Genomic DNA, 27772 nt, shown 5'->3' with positions numbered 1-27772 from the left:
TCCGCGGGGCGCGGGAAGAACGGGCCCTGCCGCTTCTCACGGCTCCCGCGGCCGGCCGCTCCTCGCCTGGGTGCGAAATGCGGGCCACGGAGGTGCCAGGGCGCGGCTCGGACCCCCCCAGGCATCCCCGGGGCTCCAAAGCCTGGGACGCGGCTCCCACCCTCTTTATGTGTTTCCAACACTCCAGCCTCCACACCCGACCAGGCTGTTCCCACCGCCTCGAACGCCACCTCAAGGCTCTGCAAAAATGTCACCTCCTCAGGGAGGCCTTCTCTGACCACCCTGGGGGCAGAAGCCCCCGCCCTGACACCTGTAAGGCACATCCTATTTAAATAACTTCACACGGAAGGCTCTGGAATCCTCTTGTCTTGCCTGTTTTCTGCACTACAGTTTCAAATCCACAGTGAGGACCCATTTCTGTCTTGCCCTCCGGAATCTCCAGGGCTCAGAATTATGCCTGGCCTCTAATAGGGGCTAAAGAAAAAATAACTGAAATGATGTTAATCATAGTTTACTCGTGGTTCTACTGTATCAGCCTCTGTTCTAAGCTGCTTATGTGAATTATCTCGGGGGTCCTCAGAGCAACCCGCCCAGCTAGGGAGTGTTGATAACACGTTACATAGATCTCCGCAACAGAAGAGGAAGCTGAGGCCCAGAGTGGTTAAGGGGGTTGACAGAGGTTGCACAGCTCTAATGTTGCAATGCTGAGGCTGAAACCCAAGAAGCCTGGCTGCAATGTCTAGTTTTGCAAACTGGATGGATGGTGCCCCTGACCTGGGAAGAAGCCCCTCAGAGCCTCCAGGCATTGTGCCCCTGAGCCCGTGTCTCGAGTCACGCCTTTCCCGGTCCCCACAGCCCACCCACCCACAGACCCAGCCCCCAGCCCCCCGCCAGGCTGGGGGGAGGGGTGGGAACTCAGCAGGCCTCAGTTTATTTTCCTCCCCACTGTGGGTTTGCAGAGGTGCCTCCTGAGCTGCCCAGCTTGGGGGCAAGCTGTTAAAAGCGGGTCCGAAGGGCTGAGACTCCCCTCATCAGACAGCAGGGTTGACTGCCCAGGACCCTGAGCCCAGTCCCAGACTGACTGACAGACGGACGGATGTTCCTCGGCCAGTTGATCGCTCTCCTGAGCCTGCTCAGTGGGGCCCAGCTGCACACAGGCTCCGGGAGGCCTGGATTCCTGGGTCCCCCATCTCAGCTCTGGGCTGCCACCAATCAGACCCGGGCTCTGGGCCGAGGGACCCTAGGCTCCCAGGTACAATCCTCTGCCCTCAGCAGCTGGAAGGCCTTCTTGGGTCTGCAGAAAACTGGGCGGCTGGGGAGAGGTAGCCTGCACCATGGGCAGGAGGTGGCCCCCACCGTGTCTCTGCCATTGGACCCGCAGGAAGTGGCCCAGGAGATGTGCAAGGCTGTGCCATACACTCAGGTGAGGATGGGTGGGGGAAGGGGAGGGCGGAGTTTCGGCATGGGCAGAGAGCACAGACTGTGGTCCTGCACAGATCTGGGGTCAAGCCTCGCATCCTCCATCTAAATGTGTCCTATCCTCAGTTTCCTGTCTTATAAAATGGGGCTTAAGCCTCTCCTACCCGACCATGCAGTTTACCTCCATCCTGTCTCTCACCCAAGTCTATTTTTCCATTTAATGGCCAGAGGGCACCTGTGAATACCGGAGTCCCATTCCCTCCCTCCTCCACTCAGAACCCTCCATGGCTCCCACTTCACTTGGAGCAAAAGCCATGTCTTTCCCAAGGCCCACAAGGCCCTGCACTCTCTGCCTGTCACCTCCCCGACCTCACCTCTTCCCACTCTCCCCTTCACCCACTTCACTCCTGCCACACCAGCCACATGGCTTTTTATCTGGACACACACAATGTCACAGCTACCTCAGGGCCTTTGCACTGGTTATTCCCTTTTGCCTCTACCATTCCCCCCAACTCCCCGAGCATTCTGTGGCTCCTTCTCTCACCTCCTTCAGGTTTTTACTTAAACATCACTTAAAAGTGCAGGACCTTCCACCCTGTTGCCCGTTTCCTGCTTTATTTCTTGCTGTAGAACACATCACCTAACATATAAAACTGATTTTGTAATTACATTTATCATGTCTCCCTCACTAGGATGTCTACTCCACCAGGACAGGGATTATATTATGCTTTGTTCACTTCTGTATCCTGATCTCCAGGCCTGTGAGCAGAACCAGGAACATGATAGGCCCTCAGTGTTTGTTGAATGAATAAATGAATAATAGTATTTGCCTCCTAAGGGCTATTGGGTGGTTGAATGAGACAGGTATGGGTATGGGCATTCAGTCAGTGCTCCATAAGAGCTGTGGGAACTCAGAGCATGTGCCTAGAGCCCCAGCTTTGGTGCTCGGTGTACCTGGCTTCAAGTTAATGCCTTAACTGATGATTTCTGTGTGACCCAGGGGAAGTAGCTTCCCTTCTCCGAGCCTCATTTCCTATGTTTGCAAAAACAGACTTAACAATAGACATAAATTCGTGCACCGTGTTTGGAGCCATGCCCTACAAGGTGTCCGTTCCCAAGACCCCCTGACTTGTTATTCATTCAGCAAATTTTGGCTGAATCCAGGTAACATAGGGGTGACTGCATGGCCTTGGACCAGCTACCTTGCCCTGAATCCTGCCCCAGTTGTTCCATGCTGCCATGCACACTGCACCCAGCCGAGGGAACCCCTGGCCTGGGATCCAGCTGTGTACCCTCTCCCAGAGCTGCAGCTGCCCCAGGATGACACAAAGACGTTCTAAGGGTTTGCAGCCCCTTCAGCAGCTGTGTGGCTTTAGGTGAGGGACTGCTCCGAGCCTCCGTCTCCTCATCTGTAAATGGGGATCATAATGTTCCAGCTTGGAGCACTGTGGGAGGAGTGAGTTCGTCGGAGGTGAGCAATGTGGGCCCCGGCCTGGTGTTAGGGCTCAGCAAGCGTTAGTTTTTGTTATGATGTGCCTGCTGAGCCTACGGCCATAAACAAAGCAGAAAACATCCCTGTCTCCAGGTAGCTTATATTCTAGAAGAACATCCAAAGAGACAGGACTATAAATTACTGGGAGTCCATGAAGAAAGAGATTGGCTCGTTGGGATAGAGACCACCGGGGGTGATATTTCCCTTTGGGGGGCTTCTGAGGAAGGAATGAGTTGGGATGAGCTCAGGGGTGGGGGGAGGGAGGAGCTCAGGTGCTGGGCTCAGCAGAGGCAACAGGCCAGAGGTGGGCTTGCATTTGGCATATTGGAGGAGCAGTGAAGAGGCTGGGGTGGCTGGGGCAGAGTGAGGGGAGGGGGTTGATGAGGGTGGCCGTGGCAGGGCGGCAGGAATGCAGGGGTTAAATAGAGAAGGGCCATGATCTGGGGGTGAGTTGGTAGAGCCACTTAGTTGGAGGGGATCATAGGAGGAACTTTTATTGGACGCTGTGTGCTAGGCAAGGGGCTAAGGGCTTTCTGTTTAACCGCCCCCCCAGGCTCCTGTAAACCGCCCCTTCCTGCCAACCCTCATTCCTAGAGGTGGCGGCAGATTCCCTGATGCCAATCCCCAGGCTACCTCATCATCGTCTCCTGCTTGGGAGAAGCGGCCCTTCCCTATATCAATCCTCTTTGTTGAAAGGGCCAGATTGATTTCTCTTTTTCCTGGCTGAACTTCCATGATTTCACAGGTGAGGAAACAGGACCAGAGAGGTTGAGTAGCTTGCTCCGAGTCACACAGCCAGCAGATGGCGCTCAGGATCGGAACCCGGGCCTCTCGAGTGGGGGTGGAAGTGGATGGGAGATGATTCTCCCCATTCGGGCCCCAGACTCCACTGCCCTTGACCCATCTCCCTGCCCCAGGTGCTCTCCCAGCCCGGCTGCACGGCCGTTCACCTCCGCAATCACCTCTGCTTTGGCTACTGCTCCTCCCTCTACATTCCCAGCTCGGACCCCACCCCACTCGTCCTCTGCAACGGCTGTGTGCCCACTCGCAAGCGCCGGACACGTGTGGTCCTGTGGTGTCGGGCGAGCAGCCCAGCCTCCCGTCGACGGATGAAGATGTCTACTGTGCTGGTTGAAGGCTGTCAGTGCAGCCCGAGGGCGTGATCTGAGCTTGGTGGACAGACACACAGACGCACACAGCTTGGAGAGATGGGGGGAGACGTGCCCAGAAAGACGCCGACCTGGATCATAAGCACTGGGTCAAGAGACCGGGGACACAGGGACAACCAGACGGGGCTCCGGAGTCCTTGCCCCGTTCCCGGGGACACCAGACGCATCCCCAATGGGGATCATAGCACACACTTACGGAGCACTCCGTTTGCCCGGCCCCACACTAAACATTTGACATGCACTACCTCATGTCATCCTCAGAACAGCCCAATGAGTTAGGGGCTGGTATCATCCCATTTCACAGAGAAGGAAACTGAGGCTCTAAGAGGCAAAGTCTCCCGCTCCAGGTCACATGGCAATAAGTGGCAGATCTGGCATTGGAATCCTAGGCAGTGTGGCAACCAATTTTAACCACCAGGCTGGACCCCCCGCCTCGCAGAATGAAAGACACACTCCCAGCTACAGGGAGGACAGATGGTCTCACACAGACCAGGAGACACAGGGATGACCCCCATCCTCAGGACCCCAAGAAACCAAGGCAGGGAGGCCCATGAAGCTGCGGGGTGGGGGAAACGTGGGCTCCCCAAATCAGGGGCAGGACCTGTGTGATCCCGGTTGCCCCTCTTGCCCCACCCCCTCAAGTCTCCACCCAGCCCCACGCATAGCGTGGCATTAAACGGGAACCATAACGGTTGGCCAAGCCCAGTTGTGCGTGTGCGTGTGCGTGTGTGTGTTCCTCCAACTGGGGTTCCCTGGGAGCGGGTGGCCCTGTGCTGGGGTGTGGGCATCAGGGGTGCTCCCTCCTTAGCTGGGCACAGGGTCTGCAGCGCAGGAGGGCAGCCTGGCTTTGGGCGGCTGGAACCAGGGCCCTAGCAGATGGGCCCGTCTGGCACAGACGCAGGGACATGTGGTGCTGTGGGGTTGCCTCCAAATGCCCCCCGGAGCGTGGGGCGGGGGGGGGGCGGCCAGGCCCCTCTCGGCCCTCTTCCTGCCTCAGGAAGGAAGGCCCCAGGTGAGGGGAGCAGAAGGAGGGGACCCGAGGAAACAGATGGGCCAGCAGGGCGTGGGAGCCTGTGACCTCTGACCCTACAGGCCTGCACAGAGGGGTGGGAACAGGCCAGGCTGCCAGCTCCCAAGGCCCTGCTCCAAGGGCCCTGGGTGGGGGAGGGCCGCGAGGGGCCCACAGGGGGCGCCACTCTCCCTCCTCCCTCCAGGGTTCCGTGCCAAACCCCAGGCCGAGTCCGAGTGGGCAGCTCAGCCCTGGCACCATGGGCACCCCTCTCTCTGGCAGGCACGAGGCCCCTGCTCCCCCCCTCAGCTGTGCCCACCTCCTGCCAGCCGGGGAGCCAGCTGGGAACCTTGGTGCCAGGGGGCCCCCGGAGTCCCTGCCCCCTCCTGGGCAGTGCCAGCCGGCCCCCACCCCCGCCCCCCAGGCCCAGTAATGGGTGGGTAATGAGTGCTGGGGGAGCGGGGGAGGGGCAAGGGATGCAGGTGCCACAGGCGCTGGCACGGGGGCCGCTAATCAGGTTTGCCAACGCCATCTGTCACCGCGCGAGCATCTGGGGCTCAAGGTGACCCTGTCACCCTCAGTTACAATTATGAGTTTGGCATCTGTATTAAAGCCCGCCAGCCGGCCAGGCAGGGGAGGGCTGGGGTGGGCACGGGGGTGCACGGCAAGCCCTGTCCCGGGGGTCCTGTTCCCAGGGGCTGCAGAGCTGCCAAGGCACGGGGCTTCTCCACGCTTGGGGGTGTGTGTGTGTGTGCGCGCGCGCGCGTGTGCGCGCATGTGTGTAGGCCTGTGCCAGCTCCCACAGTCCTGTGAGTGTGTCTGGATGCAGGGCACAGAACCCAGGGTGTCCTGGGTTTTTGTGTATCTCTGGGTATGGTGGCCGTGTGTGTGAGCTTGGTGGGATGGGTGGGGGCGGGGTGGGGGAGCTCTGAGACTGCATGGGTGCACAGACGGACATGGGTCTGTGTGCTGGGAGAGGGGCGTATGGCAGTTCCGGGTTTCTTAAGGTGATGCTGTGTTGCCAGGCTGTAAGTGTGTGTGTGTGTGTGTGTGTGTGTGTGTGTGTGTGTGTGATTGTCCATGTGTATCTGCAGTGTGTGGTGTTGTACGTGTGATGGTCACAGGCTGTATGTTTTGGGGTGTGGGTCTGCAATATCCTATTGAAGTGTGTATGTGTAAACACACAGGGGCGGCCGCTGGGACCAACCCCTGCTGCCCAGGGTCTAACGTGGGAGGCTTGGGGAAGGTAAGGGGCTGGCTCTGAGGAGGGTTTTGGGCTCTGGGTTCTTGGATCTGGATTCTGGGTGCTTAGTTTTAGATTCTGGGAGATAGGATGTAGATGTTTGGGTTCTAGATCCTGGGCATTTGGACCTGGATTTTAAATTCTGGGACCCGAGTTCTGGGATCTGGAATCTAGATCTTGGTATCTGGGAGTCTAGATTCAGATTCTGGATTCTGAGCTCTGATTCTGAGTTCTGGGATCTGGATTTCAAACTCTGAATTCCGGGTCTGGGTTCTCGCTTCTGACCCTGGCTTTCGGTCTCCAGGCTCTGTGCTAAGCCTGGGCCTGTCCTCTCTGCCCTTCTATTCAGGCTGGGCCACCGGGCCGCCCACCATCTCCCCACGTGATGGGTGCAGGGACCACACATGGCCACCAGGGGACACCCTTGGTCCAGGTTTGGGCCAAGTTGACCCAGACAGGCAGAAGTTAGGGAAACACCCTGGCCTGGCTTGACCCAGCCCTTTGAGGCAGAGTGAGGTGGGGCTTTTCACTTCGTTCCGTTCCCTTCCCAATCTCCACCGCCGACAGGTGTCTGTACGTGAAACATGGAGAACTGGACCCTGCAGCCCCACAGACCCCCAGTCTGGACCAGGGGACAGGAAGCCAGTCCGTGGGTCAGACCAGGGGGAGGGCATGTGTGTCCAAGGAGGTGTCACTGAATGTAGGGAGACATGTGCAGATGAGAGAGAGCACTCTGTGTCTGGGATGGGTACGTATGACAGTGTTCCCATGAGTGTGAGCCTGTGTGGTGATGTGTGGCTGTGTGTGACCACGACCACATGTCTGGCAGGGCCCTTGTGTGATGGTGCATCTATGGGGCTCTGGTGTGGGGAAGGAGTCCCTGTCGTGGGTGTGCCTGACTGTAACCGTGACTGTGAGTGTCTCTGGGTGTCTGTGGATGGATCCGTAAGTGTCGCTGTGTCTGTGAAGTTGTCTCAGAGCATCTGGGCAGTGTCCCCAAGGACTGGATCTCTGTGTTGATGGTGTCTTGTAGTGGGTGTGTGAAGATGTGTAGGACAGAGGTTTGCTTTCTGAGAGTGTCAAGCAGGGGGAGGCGAGTCATGGAAAGGGGAGTGGAAAGAAAAATAAGGGGAGTGGAGAAGGGACTGAGGTGGGTGGGACCAGAGACCCTCGGAGCTTTCCCTTCATTTCCTTCCTGGGTCCCCCTGACCTCCATCTGGCTGGGTCTCCTCCCACCTCTCAGCATCTCCGACTTTGTCTGGGAGTCCCGGTCTTCTGCCTCCTCCCGTTGCCAGGCGTTGCGCCGGGCACAGCGGGCCTCTGTTTCCCACCCAGCCTTCGTCTTCCATCTCCATTCCCTGTTCTGCCTCTCCTTGGCCCTCCTCGACTCTGTCCGGCTTTCCTCGTTTGTGCATTTCTCTCCATCTCGCAGGTCTCTCCTATCTCTGTCTCTCCGCAGCTGTCTCTCCCCCTTGTCTTCTAAGCGTTTTTCTTTTCCCATCTACGGCTCTGTCTGTCTCTTCCTACCTCTTGTCTCTCCCTGCCTTTCCATCTCTCCCCATCTCTGTCTTTCTCCGCCCGGTCTCCCGGTCTCTGCCGGCCCGGGTGGGTCCGGGTGGGTCCCGGACAGCCTGGCCCGGGCGCCGCGACGAACAATGCCCCATTCACGCGGCCCGTCGGCGCCATGGCAACGCGCCCGCCCCGCCCTCCCCGCGCGCGGGCCGCGCGTGCCAAGAGGATGCCATGGTTACGTCAGGCGCGTGCCCGCCCCGCGCGCCGCCGCCCCGCGCGCTCTTGAAGGGGCCGGACCAGCAGGGGGCGCCCGGCCGCAGCCTCTGCCTGGAGTTAAGAGGGACCGTCCTTCACCGGGCCTTCAGGGACTCAGTGCCTCAGTTTCCCGTTCTCTAAAACGGCAGGGGTGGGCAGAGTGAGATTGTGGTGGGTGCGTGCGTGCGTGCGTGTGTGTGAGAGAGAGAGAGCAAGAGAAAGTGAGGGAGACACAGAGGTAGCCCATGAAGTCGCTTTTTGGGGGTGGTTGTGTGTGAGTTTGCATCTGAGAGTCAGTGGAACTGCATGTATGAACGTGTGGGTCCATGTTTGCACACTTATGTGGGTGTTTCATGAGAAGTAGCTTGAGGTTTGGAGGTGACTGTACGCCCATGTGTATGCGTGTGTGTTTTCATGCCTGTGCGTGATAGTGTCTATGTAGTTTGGGTGTGATGGTGTATCTGTGTGTTTGTAGTCGTGTGACTGAGTGTATACCTCTGTGTTTGCATGTTGTGTGTGTGTGTGTGTGTTTTGTGTCTGCGGTTTGGGTGTGGTTGTGTTTGTGGTTGTGAGTTCATGTGATTGTGTGTGTGCCTGTATTTGCATGTCTGGGGTGTGTGTGTGTGGTGGATGGCTGTGTTGTTGGGTGTGGTTTTGATTTTGTAGGACTGTTGTTTGTGTGTCTGGGGGTCCATGTTCACAGATTCATGTGTTTATGTGTGGAACTGGGGGTGGGCTCTGAGGACTGCTGGGGCTTGGCTGAGCCCACCCTCACCTGAGGGCCTCCTGGCACAGAAGGGGGTGCCCAGCTGCCTGGGACCTCCGACTCCCCACAGGTTCAAGAGCGCCCCAGCTGATGAATATTCACGAGTCGGGGGGGGCTGGCACCCACTGCCTACAGCTGCGAGTCCATTAGCCCCCTGGCTCTCCACACGCTGACTGCAGCGGGGGGGGGGGTGTCAGAGTGGGCCTGTCCCTGTCTCCACGACTTGGGAGGCTGGGGGGTATCCTAGTGACTATAGCGGGGGCCATGTCAGAATGCTTGGCTGCTTGTGGGGACAGCTAAGGGGCTGTCTCAATGTTGTGACAGGCACTGGGGAGAGCGACTGTTGTGTGACAGGATGTTCTTGTACAGTGGTGGCGGCTGTCATCCACTGTTTCTTTGTAGCTCTGTCCAGGGACTCTGGGTGTTGTGTGGCAGTGTGAGATGTGTGCCCGTCCCCTGCAATAGCGTGGCCGTGAGTGTATGTCTTCAGAGAGCCTTTGGGCTGCCTGCTCTGTGACACCGGGACGGGGAGGGGACGTCGTTGTGTTGTTGGAATGACTGGTCTGGTTCAAACGTTGACTGAGGGACAGCTGTGTGCCACAGCCTGGGGATGGAGTGATCAGATCTGCTTCCCCTCCTTGTGACCGAGGGGGGGCAGTGACTCCGTGTGGCCACGTGGCGACCGCAGCTGCAGGGGCACCCGGACCGGGCGTGTCAGCGTGTCTCTGCCGGTCGGCGTGGCGCTGCGGCGGTGCAAGGGTCAGCACGTCAGGCCGACCGGGAGCACGCAGGAGCCCATGTGGCTGAAGGCGTGTGTGACCAGCATTGTTGAGGGTGTGATGGTATTTCTGTGTGTAACAGCGTGGCTGAGGGTGTGACAGACAGTGTCGCTGGTTGAAGGTGTGACAGTGTGGCTCTGTGTGTGGTTGAAGGTGTGACAGCATAACTATGTGTGACAGCATGTGTGACAGTGTGGTTGTGTGTGACAGTGTGACTGAGGATGAGATAGTGTGGCTATGTGCGTGGCTGTGTGATCGAAGGTGTGACAGTGACACTATGCGTATGACAGTGTGTGTGATGACATGAGCCAAGGGGCTATGACTGCCCCACCCCCATCCCCAGGCGGCACAGGGAGCCCGGCTACACTATCACACACAACTACACTGTCACATCCTCAGCCATGCTGTCACATACAGCCTCGCTGTCTGTCACACCTTCATGCTGGAGCAAGGGGCCTCATGGCATGAGACTGGCAGCTGCCCAGCCTGGGGACACACGTGGGCCTGAGGCAGGGACACCTGGAGATCCAACTGCTAGCTGATCTGTCTTCTGCCTGCAGGCTGGGTTTGGGGAGTGGCCTCCAGATGCCGCGGGGATGGGTGTGGGGAGGGCTCCTGCGGTCTGGGGGACTCCAGCCTGGGCCCTGGTGTGTGGCTGGGTGGCCCCTGAGGCTTGGCTAGGGACATGGCGCAGCCAGCCTCACCCCCCTGATACCTACTCCCTGGGTCAGCTGGGCGGTGGCAGCACACAGAGGCCCCATTCAGGAGCCCGGGCTAGGTTTCCAGGGCGGGTGGGGTGGGTCTCCTGCCGGCTGCAAATGAAACATTTCCCCAATTCCTTCCCTTTGCCTCCAGATGAGTGCTGGTCACAGGAGGCCTTGCTGCCTGCCTATCCTCGGCCCTGGCCGGGCTGTGCCACCGGCCGCACGCGTGAACGTGTGCCTGCGGGCCTTGTGTGCAGCTGTGGGCTGGCCTGCACACTCCCACTTGTGATTTGGGGATGTTTGTGTGTGTGTGTGTGTGTGTCTTTGGGTGTCGGTGTGACCAACTATGTGTATGACCATTTGTGATCACAGGTGATCTTGGGTATCTATGTGTGTGTATATGTTGTGTGTATGTATGTGTGTGTGATCTGTATATCTTTGTGTGATTTTGTGGGTGCCACATCTCTGGATGATTTTGAGAGCATCTGTGTGTGGGGCCAAAGAGATTTGTCCTGTATGAGGTTTTGTGTGACTATGTGACTTTGGGTGGCCTTGTGTGTATCTGTATAACTGGCTCAGGGAGATTCTAGGAATCTGTACGACTGTCTCGGTATGTTTGAGTGTGTCTTTGTAAGTTGGTGTATTTTTGAGTCTCTAAGGCGGTCTGTGTGTTGGTGAGGGTCTTTGTGTGTCACTGGGGTATTATTGGTGTTACTCTGTGGATGAATCTGGGAAGGTCTGTGTGGGATTCTCTGTGTGGATGTGTGTGTGTGTGTGTGTGTGTGTGTGTGCGAGCTACTCTGGAAGAATGTACAACAGTATCTCTGGGTGATCCTGTGACGGTGTGTGATTATGGCGCTTTATATGACCGCCCCCAGAGGAGGAGGGTCTGTATCTTTGTGTGTCTGAGTATGCCTGTGTGTCTTTGTGATTCTCTTGTGTGTGAGACATGGTCCCAGGTGTCTGGCCAGGTGTGCCTTGGGGGCAGGGCCCGTAATATTTCGGGCTCAGACCCCCTTAGGTGCTCCCAGCTTGGGGTGAGGGCAGCAAGCACAAAGCTAGGCCCCCCGGCTTGGGGCACAGATCATGCCTGCCAGGCTGGGCAGGGGAAGCATTAGGCCCTCGTGGAGAGTGAGGATCCCTAGTCCTGTCAGGAAGGCCTAGAACACCCCTCTCCCCAATCCTGGCAGGATCCACAGGCTAGCTCTTGACTTATCCTGTGTGCCAGATGTTTACCCACATCCCCTGAGAGGCCTGCCCAGCTGCCCCGAAGCCCAGCAATGCCTGGCCCCGCCTTCAGTGGCCCAGGACCTGGCTGCCAGAGCCCAGATGTTTCAGCGCCCTCCCCTCTACCAACCCCCAGCATCCTGGCCAGGTAATGTCACGGGCCTGGTTCCCGATCCTCCCTCCTCCTCATCCCCCCTCACACCTGCATTGTAAGAACACACCTGCTGCCAGTGGCAGCCAGGTGGGCAGTCCCTGCAGGGAGGAGTGTGGGGGGTTCCAGCTGTGGCATCCCAGCTGTGCCCAGCCTCCTGGCAGCGCCCTCCTCCCCCGCGATTTCTCGAAGGCCAGGTGTGCCCTAAGACCTGGGTTCTGTGGGGGAGGGGGAGGGGGAGGGTGGCATGTGTGTCCTCTAGGGCAGTCCCCCCCTTTTTTAAGAGCGGCCCCTTTGCCTAATAAAAATCCTCCCAGGGGGCAGCTGTGGAGAGGGGAGCAGAGCAGATGTGTGTGTGTGTGTGTATGTGTGTGTACACGGGGGCGGGTGTTGTGGGTAGGGGGAGGGGGTCTCAGCATGTGGACAATTCTGAGTGCAGATATATGCATGAACATGGGGGTCAAGTGTTTTGTTTGTGTGAACATGAACGGATGTAGTTTGTGACTAGATAAGGAAGTGAGTGTGTATGTGCACACAGTGGTGTGAGAGTGTGTGTAAATGGAAGAATGGGTATTGTGTGTTTAGGAATGGAAGGAGGGGTGTTGTGTGTGTATTTGGATGTTGTATGAGTAGGTCTGTGTGTGTGTGTAAATGGAAGGGTGGATGTCCTGTGTGTGTGTGTACGGATGTTGTGTCTGTGTGTGTGTGTAAATGGAAGGATGCGTGTCCTTTTTTGTGCGAATGTGTCTGAATGGAAGGATGGGTGTCCCGTTTCTGGGTGTGTGTCTGGATGGAAGAATGGGTGTTGCCTGTGTGTGTGTCTATCTGTCTGAATAAAAGGATGGGTGTCCCCTGTGTGTATGTGTGTGTGTCTCAATGGAAGGATGTTATGTGTGTGCATATGGATGTTGTGTGTGTGTGTATGTGTGTCTGAATGGAAGGATGGGTGTTGCTTCTGTGTGCGTGTGTGTGTGTGCAGCTGAATGGAAGGATGGGTGTTGCCTGTGTGTGTGCGTGCGAGTATGAGCAGAGGGATGAATGTTGTGTTGTGAGTGTGTATGTGAATGAAGGATGGATGGTGTGTGTGTGTGTGCAAATGGAATTGTGGTGTGGGTGTAAGTGGGTATGGGAAGCTGGTTCAAACAGAGCCTAGGTTTGGGGCCAGAGGCAGGACCAGGAGGGTGATAAGGGAGGGTAAGCATCTGCCAGGCCCCGTGTCAAGCGCTGGGCACACAGTAAGAAACAAGACAAAAGGCCCTGCCCTCCGAGGGCTGACATTCTCGTGGGGGTCCCGTGTAGGTGGGGTCTGGCTTTGACAGGAAGTACTGGTGATGTGGGTGCATGGGGGAACGAACATGTGTGTTTCAAGCTGACCACATGTGTACAACGGCTCTGAGGGTCTCTCTGTCCGAAAGTGTCAGTGTGTGTATGATGAACTTGGGTATGTGTGGCAGGGATATGGGCAGAACCCAGCCCCAGGATCTGGCATGACTGACTGGTGGACAGGGCTGGGAGGACAGGCCAGCCAGTGGGGGGAGGACCAGACCCAAGTTGGGGGAGGGGGCTTCTGAGGGGCGTGGCCCTTCATGCCCAATTTTCAGAGGGGCGGGGGGGGGGGGGGGGGGCGGGGTGTGTGTGTCTGCCTGGCTCTCAAGATCCCTCCCAAGCCTCCCAGCTATATTAAAGGTGCCAGACACCCCAACCCTCTCCATTTCTTTCCTGAGCCATCCAGGCCCTAGTCCCCCTGGATCTCTAAATCTCTTTCCTGTTCCTTCTTTCAGCCCCTCACAGCATGCCCCCCACCCTGGTCCCCCATGCAGCATGAGCCTGGCCCCTTCTCTCCAAACCATTGCTCACGACCCCCCTGCCTTCCTCCTGCAGCGGTGCTGGGGAGGAGCTGCTGCAACGGCCCTGAAACTTTAAACGGTGTTAAAAGTTTCTGTTTACGAGAAGCCCTTGAATTTTTAAGGACGTATCGATTCCCTCTGCTTCGGCCTTGCCTCGGCAGTGGCTGTGACATAGTGGGGGAGGCCATGTGGGACCCGCAGGGTTCTAGGGACACAGCCCCTGGGGCACTGAATGACAACACATGGACCCAGACACACCCTCAGGCACACAGAGACCCCCTCCCTGACCCATGCACACACACACACACAGCCCCAGACCCACAAAGACCACCCCACAGGAACACATTCCTAGTAACACCCATTAACACTCTCTGCCACCCAGACCCCGATCACGGACACACTCACTGGGACCTTTGCCCGCTCGCCCCCTTCGTCACTCGCCCTCTGGGACACACAGACCCATATCCCTGCCACACATACACAAGTTCATCACACACACACTGACACTTTCGGACAGAGAGACCCTCAGAGCCGTTGTACACATGTGGTCAGCTTGAAACACACATGTTCGTTCCCCCATGCACCCACATCACCAGTACTTCCTGTCAAAGCCAGACCCCACCTACACGGGACCCCCACGAGAATGTCAGCCCTCGGAGGGCAGGGCCTTTTGTCTTGTTTCTTACTGTGTGCCCAGCGCTTGACATGGGGCCCGGCAGAGGCTTACCCTCTCTGACTCACAGACACCCCCAAGCCCACAGAGAGACCCACCACTACACAACACTGGTCCACACAAAGAGACTCCTGGATGTACACTGACCTGTGTCTCTTCCCCAGAGAACACCCAGACCCACACAGACAGCTGAGGACACAACTCCAGTCATCCTGCCTCAGTGATGTAATGTGACCACATGTGATCACATACACACACACACACACACACACTCACTCCCTTGTGTCTGCTTGCAGGGACTCAATGGGCACAGCCATGGCAGCCCTGCAGCCAGCCCTGCACGCACGCACGTGCACACACACCTGGGTACCAACACCCCTCCAACAGACAATGCACGGCTTAGAATTGCCACAGCTTCTTGGCCCGGGAGGGCGAGAAGGTGTTGGCTACGCCTGTCAGCAGGAGAGAGCTTTGTCTCGGCAGGACCTGCCCAGGGGCTGCCGGCACCGCCTCCCGCCCACCTCGGGGGTCACCTAAGGGCTCCCCCTGCCCCCACACCAGGGTCCTCAGTACCAACTTTGGCCCCCATTCCTTTCTGCTCTGGAAATGAGGGTTCAGGGGCCTGCATGAGAGACTGGAGTCTCACGGGGGGCGGGGGGGGGGGCGCCGAGAGTGTACATGTACCCGAGGCCTCCATGCCCATTTCTGTCCCTGCAGGCTGGGCTCTGTGGCACCTCCTAGATCTGTGTGTCCATGATCAGGTCCAAGTACAAGTGTGTTTGTGTGTGTGTATTTGCATGAGTGCCGTAACGGTGGGTTGTGGGAGGGGCCTGGGTGTATGTGTGTCATACCTGTGTGCATGGCTGGGTGATCCCCTGGACTGTTGGTCAGTGTACCCAAGGCCAAGGGGTACATCTGGGCACCAGGTGTGTCCTATGTATGTCCCTGTGTTGTTGTGACTGCCAATGTCACTTCGTATCAGTGACACTTTGTATTTCTTTGTATCAGGGTCAGTGTGCTCCTTCCCTGTGTCACCGGGCTTGTGCATGCGGGTATCTGATGGTGTATGTTTGTCTGACAGTGTGTTAACACATCTCCCTTGTGTTAGTGTCATTCTGTGTGCCCGGCTGGCTACTGCCAAGATGTTTTGGTGTGGCTTTGTGTGTGCCTTTGGGTGTCTATATATAGGAGTTGTATGTCTGGAGCGCTCCACAGTGTGGTTGTGTGATCATGCCTGTCAGTGTGTCAGCGTGAATATGTACGTGTCAGCATGCCCTGGTGTGTGTGTGTCTTGGTGTGTATCAGTGTGTGTCCACGTGAGGCCCGCGTTGGCGTGTCTAAACACGGCTCCTTGTTGGAATGCGTGTGTACAGGTTACCATCATGTGATGGTGGGCCTGTGTGCCTGTCAGCGTGTGGGTCGTGGGCTGGTGTGCCAGGGCGTGTGTCTATGCTGTATGTGTGTAGGTGTCTGTGTGTGCTTCGTTGTTGGAACGTGGAACGTGTGGCAATGCGTTCTGTACGTGACATGTGTGGCGGGGTCCGAACCCTGCTGTGTGTCAGCGTGTGTCTGCGATGGAACGCGGGCCAGCACGTGTCGGGGTGGCTGTGTCGGTGTGCGCCCCCGCGCGCGCGCGTGTGTGTGCATGTGTGTGCGTGTGCGTGTGTGTGTGTGTGTGTGAGCGCGCCGGCCGCCGCTCCCCCGCCCTGCCCGCCCCTCCCCGCGCCCCTCCTCCCGCCCGCGCCGCCCGCCCGCTCCCTCTCCCCGGAGTGCGCCGCTTCCAAACTTTGTCTAAACTTTCACTTTCACAGCGCGGCGGCGGCGGCGGCGTTGGCGGCGGCGGCGGGCGAGGGTGACCGGCCGAGCGGCGGCGGCATGGAGTAGACGCGCAGCGGCGGCGGCAGCAGCGGACGCGAGAGGCAGCGGCGAGCGCGGCGGCGGCGGCGGCGGCGGCGGCCCCGGAGCCGGCGGGGCCGAGCCTGCGAGCGGCGAGCGCGGGGCCGCGGGCCGGGCGGGCGCAGCGCGGCGGAGGCCGGAGGAGCCGAGCCGGAGCCGGAGCCCGAGCGCGGCCGCCGCCTGCCGGGCCTCCCCTCGCCGCGGCCGGCCGCCGCGCTCCCGCCCGGGCGCCCAGCTATGTACTCCCCGTACTGCCTCACCCAGGTACCGGCCGCCGCCCCTGGGCGACCGGGGAGGGGAGCGGGCGCAGGAGGCCGGCGGGCGGGCGGGCGGGCGGCAGGAGGGGGCGCGCGGCGGCCCGGGGGGAGTGAGCCTGCGGGCGGCCGAGGGGTGCAAGCCGTGCTGTGGGCAGTCCTCGCACGCATGCGGGCGTCACGGTGCGCGTGCGACCCTGGCCACCCGGCGGACTTCTGGTGGGGGCTCTGGGGTGGCCGGCTGCGTGCGTGGCGCTGCCCCCGGAGCGAGGAGCGGGAGTGTGTGTGTGTGTGTGTGTGTGCGCGTGTGCGCGCGCGCTCGACTGGGGTGCGGTGGACTCCCGCCGACCGGTGGGCGACTGTAGCGTGCACCCGGGCAGCGTGGCCACTGGCAGTGGTTGCAGGGGTGACAGAGTGGCAGGGGGTGGTCCCGAGGGCGCAGAGCGGGGACTGGGTCTCGCGGCGCTCTATGGGGCGGGCGCAGCTTTTCCCGAGGGTGGCAGCGGCCGGTACGCGTGGCGGCGGCCCCTGCGTGCAGCCGGGGTGCCCGGGGCCGGCCGAGCGGCCCGGGCGTCGCCCCAAAGTCTTTGTTCAGGCCTCACATGGGAGCGGGGCTAAGAAAATGGCGGGGCTCCCAAATTTCGGAGGGTTAGGGGAGGGGAGGGAGGGACGGGCGCGCTGCCAGCCGGGGCCGCGCCTCTCGGCCGACCCTGGACGTCGCAGCCGCGCCCCCCCCCCACCGCCCCAAACTTTCCTCGGCGCAAACTTTCCGGCCCCAGCTACCCCGGCTGCGGCGCGGTGGACCAGGCGGGCCGGGGGAATCCCGTCCTGCCGCCCGGAGGCGGGAGGGGCGGGAGGCAGCCGTGGATGCCGCAGACAGTGCTGCGGCCACGCCGTCGGGTCAGCCGCGGGCACCACAGAGCCGACCTTGGCGCGCTGCGAGAGCAGAGCGCGTCCCGCCTCCAGCGAACTTCCCTGCGCCGCGCTCGGCAGCGGCAAAAGCGCGGGGGATGCCTGCCCTGCCACTCCACCTTCCCTGGGTTGTGGCCCCAGGCTCCGAGAGGGCACAAGAACCGTCCAGAGTCCCACAGTAGCCCTGGGAGCACTGCCTGCGGGGCCAGGCTACTGCTGGCAACACGGACTCCGAAGAGGGGACACCTGGGGGCCGCCTAGCCCTGCCTGCCAGCAGGGCCTGTGTGTAAGGAGAGTCTTTAGGCCAGGCCTGGGGTCTTAATTGTCTTCTCTGCCCAATCTGAGCCCTGTCAGCCTTCTGTCAAGTGTGCCCACAGATGGGAGTGGGAGTCCAAGTGAATATGGCTGCTACCAGGTGGCGGTGTGTGGCGAGGGGCAAGAGACTTTGTCGGGGTTGTGTGTCAGCCGCGGCCGCACCACACTCCTATATCCACAGATGCGAGTGCGTACGTGTATGTCAATCTTGGGGTCTGCATGTGGCTTCTATGGGTTGGCGGGGGCAGGCCTGCAGGGTATGGACATATGTGTGGCCCAGGGAGCAGGTTTTCCTGTACAAAACTGGGTGTGAGTGTTGGTGAGGGTACACAGGCCCACGTATGTATCAGTGTGCATGTAGGTGTAAGTAGGCACTCTGGCCACTGTGGCAGCGTGGGGGGACCCCCCCCCCAATCTGTGCCTCTGACTGACCAATCGCTCTATCTTGGGCCGCATGACAACACTGCCCACCTAGTGGGGTCTGAGCTGTGGTTGCCTTTGGGGCTATGCTTGGCTGGACTACGTGCTGGTGTTTGGGGGGGCCTAGTGGGATCAAGACCCCATGCTTGAGTAGCCCCTTGCCCACCAGTTACCCTCCCAGCAGCCTGGCCTGCCCCCTGAGACCTGGGTAAGACTTGCGCTCCTGGGAAAGAAAATGCCAGCCAGTTCACTGGTGATAAGACTAGGAAAGGGCTAGGGTAGCACCCAGACTCAGGGCCATGGCCAAGGCTTGACTCTATGACACCCCAGAAGGGAGCAAGAGCTCAGCTCTGTGTCACAGGCCTGAGTGTGCCAGGGTGGATGGAGAGGAGAGTGGGCATGGTCTCTCTGGGTTGTACCCCTCAGCTCCGTGCAGGAGGCTGCTGTCAGCTGGTCAGCAGGGTCTGGTCTGCCCCTCCCGACAGTCACTTCTCTTGGATCCAGAGTCTCTGTTTTTACAAATCTTTCTGCTTCCATAATTTGCCCTGCCAGTCTCTGTCTTTTTCTCTGCCTCTGTCTCTATATCTGGTTGCTCTGCCCCTTTTCTGTCTCTCTCTCTCTCTCTCTCTTAGCCTCTGTCCTTCTATATCTTTGACTATCCCTGTCTCTCCCTGTCTCTGTCTCTGACTGGTTCTGGCCCCATCTCTGCTTCCCCCCTCCCCACGAGTCTCGGACTCTCTCTGTCTCTCTGGCCTCTCTCTTTCTCTTCCCCTTTTCTTTTTTTCAAACCAGAATTGGCTTCGATTTTAAAGTCAATAAATGATTGAGCAGGAACGAGCTTGGAGCAGCGGGGCCCTGGCGGGGAAAGGCACTGTGGGCGAGGGGGAAGGGCGGGGGGTGGGGGGGGAAATCTCCTTCTGGAAAAAGCATCGAAATCCAGGGCGGCTGGGCGGGGCGCTTGCTGGCGCTGCTTGAGCCCACTGCAGCCCTAGGCCTGAGTCCTTGGCAGACAGGAGGGGGTGGATGGATGGGACCCCTTCCCCAACAGACAGACACACACCAGAATGAGGACATACATATATACATCACCGCCACCCCCAAAATGGGGACATAAATGACCTGCTCATGCTGATCATCCAGACACATGGCCATGGAGGAACCTACAGGCACAGGAAATGGTGGACCTGTGTTCGCTCCCACCCGCAACACACACACATAAACACACACACACACACGCACCCCCCCTTGACATGGGACGCATATATCGACATAGGCTCACGGAGACACAGCAATACCTCCCAGATACACTCTGACTCAAGTGTGTGTTCACCCCTGCGCTTGCTCACACCGACTCAAGGACAGATGGGTGGACAGACACACGCTTTTATATAAGACGTAATGCTGTTGGCTCACCTGGGTGTGTACGTAGATACGCACACTTGCCGACATTTCCTACCACATAGCCACATGAGCAGCAGAATGTTCACGCTCTCTGCGGCCACACACGCAATCCTTCCAGGGAAGGGGCTATGGGCTGGGGCCTCCCTGAAGCCCCCGCCTCAGCTATCTCCTTGGGGCACTGTGGCCACCTCTCTGTCCCCATGATGCTGTTGCTCCCCGTCCTAGCGCAGTGTAGGGCCCCCTTTTAATGGTGCCTTTTCTCCCTGGGTCTGGCCCTGCCTGCTTCTTGCCCACTTCTGGGATGGGAGGTGTGTGCAGGCAGGAGCTGGGATGGGGCAGGCCATGCTGGGGGCTAGGTTGGACTCCGTTAGATGTTTTGAGGCTGGACCAGGCGACGCTTGGAGCCAAGGGCTCTGCTGGCTTAATTTGGGGAGCAGGATGCTCCCTTCTTGCTGGGTGCTGGAGTCAGGGGTCCTTGCTGAGCCAGGAATGTCTTGTGTGGCCTCAGGAGTCCCAGATGGAGGCTGTGGGTGCAGAGGTCAGGAATTGGGCTTTGTCATTAGACGGCACAGGGTTTGAACTCTGGTTCTGCATTTTCTAATCCTGTGATTTGAACTGCAGATTTTCCTGGTCCATAAAATGGGTAATAATAGCACCTATCGCTCAGGCTGTTATTAGGCTTAGCGCAGTGTCTGGCCTGTAGCATGTGTTCAGGAAATGGAATGGCTTGTAGTCATCTTGGTTGTCATCATTAGGTCACCCCTAGGCCTTCCCAACTGAGGGAAGAGTACTTCTGGGGGGCGGGGTGGAGGGCAGGGTGGAGCACCTCTCAACCATAGAAGTCCGAGTAGACTGCCTGGAGGAGGAAGCAAGCAGAGTTTGGGAGGAGGGAAGCCAGCTCATGGCCCAGCTACTTTCCCTTGGGTGGAGTCCCATCAGCCAGGCAGAGGGCAGCAGGGGTTCAAGGCAAGGAGAGATGATGGTGGGGAAGGGCGGGGGACAGGAGGGGAGGGACAAGCCCTGCACTACCCCATGGGGACCAGATACCTTTTTGGGGGCCACTGGCTGCCCTGACCCTTTCCCTAGTCTCGACCCTGACCTCAACCAGACCCACTTTGGGGCTGGGCTCTGAGGCCTTGTTCTGGGGCATGCAGGAGTGTGTGTGTGTGTACATGAGTGTCCAGACGTTAGAGGGGCAAAGAACCTGGAGTTGGGGGTGGGTTCTGATGATGGCTTCAGGGACGTCTACGTGGCTCCAGAGCTATTTCTGCATTTGCACGCGAGTGGTGTCACCAGGGTCCACCATGGGGCCAGGATGCATATGGGGGATCCTATGTGGGCACCTGGCAGGGGCAGGCAGTCACCGTGGGTGTGTGCAGGGGGTGGGCACACAGCTGTGGCTGCCGGTGAAACTCCCCTGGTAGTGAGCGTCTGATCGCTGGCTTCCATGTTCAACCTGCTGGGAGCCTGGCCTTTTTGGTCGGCTTGGTCCTTGTTCTCTCTGCTCTTGAAGCGCAAATTTGGGGTCTCTCACTTCCCTCCAGCTGGACCAAGAGAGGCAGAGGACGCACAGACACCTGTGTTTTCCTCCAACAAAGTGCTGAGGATGGGGCTCCTGTCCCCCCACCCACCCCCCCGCAGCTGGGGTAGGGGAAAGAAGGGTGTGTATTCATTTTCCTGTCCCCAAAGCCCCAGATGTGGAGGCAAAGGAGCCAGGAGGATGGCTGTGAATGGCTAACTGGGTTCTCCCTGATCCGCATGTGTTCACTGGTGTGTTGGGCTTTAGAGCCACCATTTTGCTGCAGATGGCCATGTGGCCGCGAACGTCTGCGCGGGTCCCTCTGCAAGTGTCCCTGTGTCTCCATGTGTCCGTTATTGGGTGCTGCCTGCCTGTGTCTCCGAGGGTCATCCCACGCTCCACCTCTGTGTATCCGGGAACAGTGGGGTTGCGGGTGTGTGTCGCTGTGTTTATTGCGGGTGCCCGATGTCGTCTTTGTGTCGTGGTGTCCCCGTGGCATGTCAGTGTGCAACGAAATGTTTTCTCTGGACGTCTGACCGTCGTGGGAAAGGTTCTATCAGTGTGGCTTCCCGTGCATGTCCACCTGTGTCAGCAAATGGGTCGATGCCTGGGTCTCCGGGTGTCACCTCCCCCGTGGCATTTTGCGTGCTGGGCTTGTCCTTGTGACCACCAATGTGTATCTCACCACAAGGGCCCCTCTCCTTGGCCCCCTTTGGCTTTTTGGCAGCCTGTGAAATGCCCGCTATGGCGGCCAGGCTAGCGGCTGGGAGCAGGCCGGCCTCTCCATGGCTTCCCATGAGGTTGGGCAGCCGTGGTGGCCCTGCTGTGGGCCCCGCCCGTGCCCCTGGCCCAGCATGGACAGAAGCCCGTTGTGTGGCGAGGTGCGGGTGTGTGTTTGGGCCGCCCACAGGCCTCCCTCTGTCTGCCGGGTGCGCATTGATCTTGGCTTCTGCCTATGTCCGTCCTGGCCTGGCCAGCTGGGGTGTCCGGCTGTCTCTGCGGGCCTGAGCCCTCCGCCCCTGCTGCCCCCACAGTCAGGCCTGCCCTGGGTCCCACACCTCCCATGCCACCCGCTGTCCCTCCGAAGCTCTGAGAGCTCAGATTTGGAAACCGAGGGCCCCCCCCTTCTTTCTCTCTCTCTCTCTCTTTCCTCCCTCTCTCCTCCCCTCCTCCCGCTCCCTCTCTCCCTCTCTCTCTCCTCCTGCCAAACGCGTCTTGGCTCCGTCTGAATATCTCTCCTCCTCGATTTTTGGCTCCAGCTCTGGGCGCGTTCACTAAAAGAAGGGCTAGCTCCCCCCTTCCCTGCCCCCCCTCCTCGCTGCCTCCCCCCTCCTGAGGAGCCCCTCTGAGAGCGGGAGTGGCCGTGTGTAGGGGCCTGGGCCCCCCAAGTGGGCTTGGCCAAAGGGGCACAGGCCTGATGGGTGAGGGGCTGAGTGGACGGGGCCTGGCAGCCGGAGGGGGGTAGCAGCCAGGGTGACCGTGCTGCCTGGCTGGCCGGGCGGGCAGGTGGGGAGGGGTCGGGGGCACGGAGCTGGGGTGTCTGGCTTCTGGTGGGGCTGGCAGGCCTCTGTGAGGCGCAGCTGTGCCCAGAACTCGGAGCTGCGTTTGCCACCACTACCGATGTGGCTGCGCCAGCCGGGGAGGGGGAGGCGGGTGGCGGGCACTGCGGCGATCTGTAGCCAATCGGAAGCCAGGGTTGCACTGGGGAGCTTTCCCCCTACTGGGGCCCCACCCTGAGGGGAGCTGGGGGTGGTGGCCAGCAGTGGGCAGGGGGCAGTGCCACCACCACTGCCGAGGACCCTGCCCCCTTGGCTGAAAGCTCAGTGCCAGCCTTCCTGGCACAGATCGGGCAAGGGTGGGGGTCTGTCCCCACCTGAATCTGCGGGAGCCGAGTCGGAGGACGGGGCAGCTCAGAGGTGCCCCCCACCGCCTTGGCCTGGGGAGGCGGCTCTTAGGCCGGGACAGTCAGGACCCGGGGGTGGGGGCCAAATCATCCAGGAGATTCCATCCACATATTGGCTTCAGTAGAATCATCTTGGGGGTTTATTCTGGGTCCATCTCACACAAAGTCGTACACTGTCACTGGCACACGCGGGCACAAAGAACCATGCTGTCACACGCAGGCACGTCACACCTTCCTAAACCAGGAGCACGCAGACACAGGCGGCCCCACACAAAGAGACTTGCCTTTACACACAAACACCTAGAGACGCCCACCCCACCCGAGCACCTCGGCGTGGGCTACCCGTGCGGGGACGTGCACACGGGCGCACAGGGTCACACAGTCGCATGCCACGAGCCACACAGCACACACACACGCCTCGCTGTTGCCAAACACACAGGACTGTGGAGTGTCGCGCGGACCCACAGACACTCGGCGAGAAGCACACAGCACATGCACGAATTAACACTGTCAGACACCCAGAAACACACACACGAGCTCGGGTCCACCCCACCCACCATCACACACAGGGGCGCACGTGCACACACTCGCACACTCTCAGGCACAGCGATACACACACACCTGGCAACGTCTGGGAACATATTCGGTCATCACACTCGGAGGGGAGTTTGCTACGGGCATCTCGCGAGGGGAAGCCAGGGACGCGGCCCAGCACCCTCCAGAGCACAAGACGCCCCCACCGCAAACAGTGATCCAGCCCCCGATGTCAGCAGTGCCGAAATGAAGACACTCAGCCCTAGTCTTGTCAGACACACACAGTAACACACGCACGGGCACAACGGACACCCATTACACGCACGTGGGCGCGCATGTGCGCACGCGCGCGCACACACACACGGACAAGACGATGCTGCCAGGGCCGCACACACAGTCTTGCTCATCAGGACCCAGGTGTTGTCACAAATGCAACCCCACCCCCATACATAAGCCCAGGCACAGACGGTGTGGCGTTACAGTCCCAAGTTGCCCCAGTACATGTGGATGAGCGTCACACCCACAAAGGCATTCACACCTGGGTTACACCTGGCCCTGTTGGGAAATGGCATCTGAGCGGTGAGACCTGGCCTCCTCGCGCCTCCCCTCTGCCTGCCTGCCCTCTGGCTGTCTTTGCGCAGCCGATTCCACCACCCTGACCTCTCCTGATGGAATTTGGGACTCTGAATCCCTGCGCTGGTTTCTCACAGCCTGGGGGTTGGGGGTGGGGGGAGAAGCCTTCGAAGCCACATGCCTACGCTGGCCCAGGACACCCCAGTCCTCTGGCCCAGCGGCCCCATTCTAACTGTCCCGCTCTGGAAGCCATCAAGACGGTCTGGGATGGAGGCGAGGCTGATTTCTGAAACTCTCGTCCTCCGTGGGGCTGTCTCCTTAATCCTCTGGCCATGGCCTCTTCATTTCTGACTCTGGAGAAAGAAGAGAGGGCTGGCAGAATCGCACAAGGAGAAAGCATTTTATAGGATTATAATGAAATGTCCTAAAAACTATAGTGCTGGGCTGAAGTGCGCTGTGTGCTTGCTGTGCTGCACCCGGTGCTAAGCGCCTTCCCAGCTTGTCCCCAGAATCCGTCCGTGTGAGGCAGGTGGACAGGGGTTAGCTGTGCCCACGTGTGTGTTACTGTGCGTGGCTGACAGTATAATGAGGCAGGATTTCTTTAGTTCGGCACTGTTGGCATTTGGGACATTTGGACATTATTAGGAGAGCGGGGGCTCTGAGCCAACTTCCCAGGTTTGAATCCTGGCTCTGCTATTCACTAGCTGTGTGACCTTGGACAAATCACTCAACCTCTCTGTGCCTCTAGTTTCCTCTCAATAGGGTTATGGTAAGGACCGAAGGAGTTGGCTTATAGAAAGTGCCTTAAGGTAGTGCTTGATATGAAGTAAGTGCTTGATTTTATAGGTGAGAAGCTGAAAGAAGAGATATCCAGTGCCAGGGTCAAGGGCTATGAGGTGAGCCTCTTCTCTGATTGCCACCACTTTAAATCCTACTGATGGGACAGAATTGCAGCTTCTTTTCTGGCCTTTACCAAATTTCAGAGTGGGCCTGTACATCCCCGCACCCCCATGTGAAGCTTGCCCCAGCTGTCAGCCCTTGAGCCCTCCTTACCACCCGGACCTTCAGATCTTCTTCCATTCAGGGCTCAGAGTGAGAGTGGATGGTCGGCTCACCCACTCTGCACCACCACTGGCCAGGCTTGCCTTCACTACCCCGACAGGGCGTGATGCCTTCTCCCACACCTTGCTGGGCACCCAGCTGGAGCCCGAGTGCTGGGGGTGCCGCTGGGGGCCTGTGCATTCCTTCAACAAATATTTACTCAGTACCTCCCGGGTGCCAGGCCCTGTTCTAGGCCCTGGGGGCTCAGCAGAGGTGCCAGCCCCGGTGGGAGGGCAGACAGTGAACCCGATAAACAAGGGAGTGTCCAGTACTTGAGACAGTGATAGGTGCTAGGAGAAAAAGAACAGGTAAGGCCCATGGAAGTGCTGGGCAACTGCTGTTTTAGCAGAGGTGGTCTGAGAGGCCTCGTGGCGCGGTGCTGACCTGCCACCCAAAGTAGCTCTGCCACAGCTCGAGTATGACCTCACAGGCCCTTTTCCCTCTCGGAGGGGGCAGTCCGGAGGTCAAGGGTATGTGGCTTAGCATGGTTGCCCCAATCGTCTGCCCCCAGTGCACGGCCTGTTGTTGCTGAAGCCTGAGATCATCCATTATCCGTACTTGTGGATACACCGTATGCTGCCCGCCCAAGACTGGGAGACAAGATGGCCGGCGTTTCTCCTGTATAGAAACTGGGCCTCGATGGGCACCCGGTGTTCTCAGCCCTGCTGCTCTGAGCTGGGGGTGGGGCGGGGGCAGCTGGTGGCCCGGAGTGGCACTTCCACCTGGGCCCCTCGATTTAGCTCCCCCGGGGCGGGCCCGGTTTATTTTTACCCCAGCCCGTCACCTTGGCAGTGCCAGGCCGCGCCATCTTTGTAGGGTCTTGGGGACCTGCCCACAGCTTGAGGGGACCTGGCTTTGTCTGTTGGCCCTCTGATTTCCGCTGGGCCCCCATCTTCCTCCACCCCCAAAGTTCTAGACGTGAGGGCTCTGGGCTGGGGCTGGTGGGGTCAGCGCTGCCGGCTGGCAACCACCGTGCCCAGCCTGGTGGCATTTGGTTTGGCGCCCTGCCTGCCCGCCACCCCCACCCCATGCCCGGGCAGAGCCCAGCGGCTGCTGCTGCCAGTCTCCATTTCAAAGCTTGGGGTGGGGGTGGGGGAGCGCTGGGTGCATCCCCCGGCCCCCGGCCTGTCCCGTGCCACCTGGGGCTTGTCCCCCCAGGCCTGCTCCCTGGAAGGCCCCGGACCGCTTTTCTCGCTGCCCCTTTGCGGCCCAGAGCTCAGCGAGGATGCCCGCCTGGCTTCCATCTTCCCTGCTCGTTTCCTCCCTTGCTTGCCTGCTTGCCTGTAATGGCTCACCATTTTTGGCATCTCCTCCTCCTCCCCCTCCCATAGGCACCAACCTCACTTCCAAACCCGCCATTGCTGGCTCTCAGGCCTTCTCTGCTGCCTGGGGCTGGGACCCTGGAAATGAGAGTTTGGGAGGGCTGGGTATGTGGGCACCAGGGGCTTTCTGGGTGTGCGTGTGTGTGTGTCTGGAGGGGGACACACGCTCTGAGCCAGCTTGTACAACCTGCTTCAAGGCTGGCGGAGCTGGGCTGCAGAAAGGGGGCAGCACAGAAAAGTGTAGACCCTTCCATTTCTAACCAGACCCAGGGACCCAGAATCGGCCTCTGGGCCCCCAGGAGACCAGGGTGGGCATTCCTGCCAAAGTCTAGGGCCTGGACTGGCAAAAGCAAGGCTTTATCTGTGGGGTGCCCAGATCCTTCCTCCCCCCTCGGGTCCCCCCAGGGCTTCAAGATTCCTGCTCCTCCTCTCTGGAACTTTGGGGAGGGGAACTAAGCCCCATATTGGGCACTCGTGCCCCCAGAGGGGCAAGGGACTTTGGAGGAACCGGTTTACTTCCCCCCCCCCCCATCCAAGCCCGCTGCCCGGGCCTCTCTGTCTCTCTCGGCACTAAACAAAGTTTGCTAAGTAACTTCAAATGTTATTTGAGGACGGCCTGGCCTCAGCCCAAGGCGGCCCTGTGGAAACTTGTTTTTCGCTGCCGAGGCTGCAAGTATCAAAGACACACTTTCGGGGGAGGGTGCTTCCATGCCTCTCCCCCCTCTGTGGCAGGGGCTGGCCCTGAATGGACACACAGACGCACAGAGGCCCGCACCGACAGAGGGACACATACATCACGCTGTGGCTTGCGCACCAGACACACGACAGCCGTGGACCACAGCCCATACCATAACACACAAAACATACACGTCCTGACGCACCAAGAGGGGGGCGGGGTTCACAGGGTGCTGCCCCCAGCCCACAGGGCCTGGGATTTTTCCAGCTGGTGAGGTTTCTCAAAACCTGAAGTCCTGTATCCTCAGGTCTCCTGGGCATGAGCTGGTGCTCCAACAAGCCCCTTTCCCTCTCTCAGCCTCAGTTTCCCCAGCTGTAGATGGAAGAGGTGGGCCAGGGTGGTGTAAGAAGTGGAGACCCACGCTGATTAGGAGAGTGCCTGGCTTTTCTCCTCCCTCTGGCAGGGTTGGTATGAGGAGTGAGTCCCTAAAATCGGGGTCTGAGCACGGAGCCTGGAGTACAAGCAGTGCTCTTAAGTGTCACCTGGCGTTACTGCCAGTCCTGACCCCCCCAAACCTGATGTGTGTCCACCCCGACTGGAGGCCCCAACCTCAAGCAGCTCCGGGTTCTCCAGGTCCCAGGCAAGTCTCTGGTCTTCTCACCTTCTCCCTCCATTTTTCTCCGGGCTTTTCTTGAGCTTT

At 59.4% G+C, this 27772-nt stretch overlaps 2 protein-coding genes across 2 annotated transcripts in view; both read left to right on the top strand.

Annotated features, from left to right (window-relative positions):
- The first annotated feature begins 1096 nt into the window (after nucleotides 1-1096).
- Nucleotides 1097-4473, top strand: DAND5 (DAN domain BMP antagonist family member 5). Its single transcript, XM_036110775.2, has 2 exons — nucleotides 1097-1423; nucleotides 3829-4473. The coding sequence occupies exons 1-2, from the start codon at nucleotides 1097-1099 to the stop codon at nucleotides 4072-4074; spliced, it is 573 nt and encodes a 190-aa protein (XP_035966668.1). The 3' UTR covers nucleotides 4075-4473.
- An 11776-nt stretch (nucleotides 4474-16249) lies between these two features.
- NFIX (nuclear factor I X) overlaps nucleotides 16250-27772 on the top strand; it is a 93921-nt gene continuing 82398 nt past the window's right edge. The window contains exon 1 of the mRNA XM_036110796.2: nucleotides 16250-16406. Within this exon, the coding sequence (XP_035966689.1) occupies nucleotides 16380-16406 (27 nt within the window). The 5' untranslated portion in view covers nucleotides 16250-16379. The remainder of the gene's footprint in view (nucleotides 16407-27772) is intronic.

This window comes from Halichoerus grypus, chromosome 1 (genome assembly GCF_964656455.1).
Source record: "Halichoerus grypus chromosome 1, mHalGry1.hap1.1, whole genome shotgun sequence".
Classification (NCBI taxonomy): Eukaryota; Metazoa; Chordata; class Mammalia; order Carnivora; family Phocidae; genus Halichoerus; species Halichoerus grypus.
Note: the sequence above shows the minus strand (reverse complement) of the source record. Positions and strands in the feature narration are given on the sequence as shown.

Coding starts and splice junctions, on each gene's coding strand:
- DAND5 (XM_036110775.2), top strand. CDS start 1,097: ATGTTCCTCGGCCAGTTGATCGCTCTCCTGAGCCTGCTCAGTGGGGCC. Junction 1,424..3,828: donor AGGCTGTGCCATACACTCAG/GTGAGGATGGGT, acceptor TCCCTGCCCCAG/GTGCTCTCCCAGCCCGGCTG.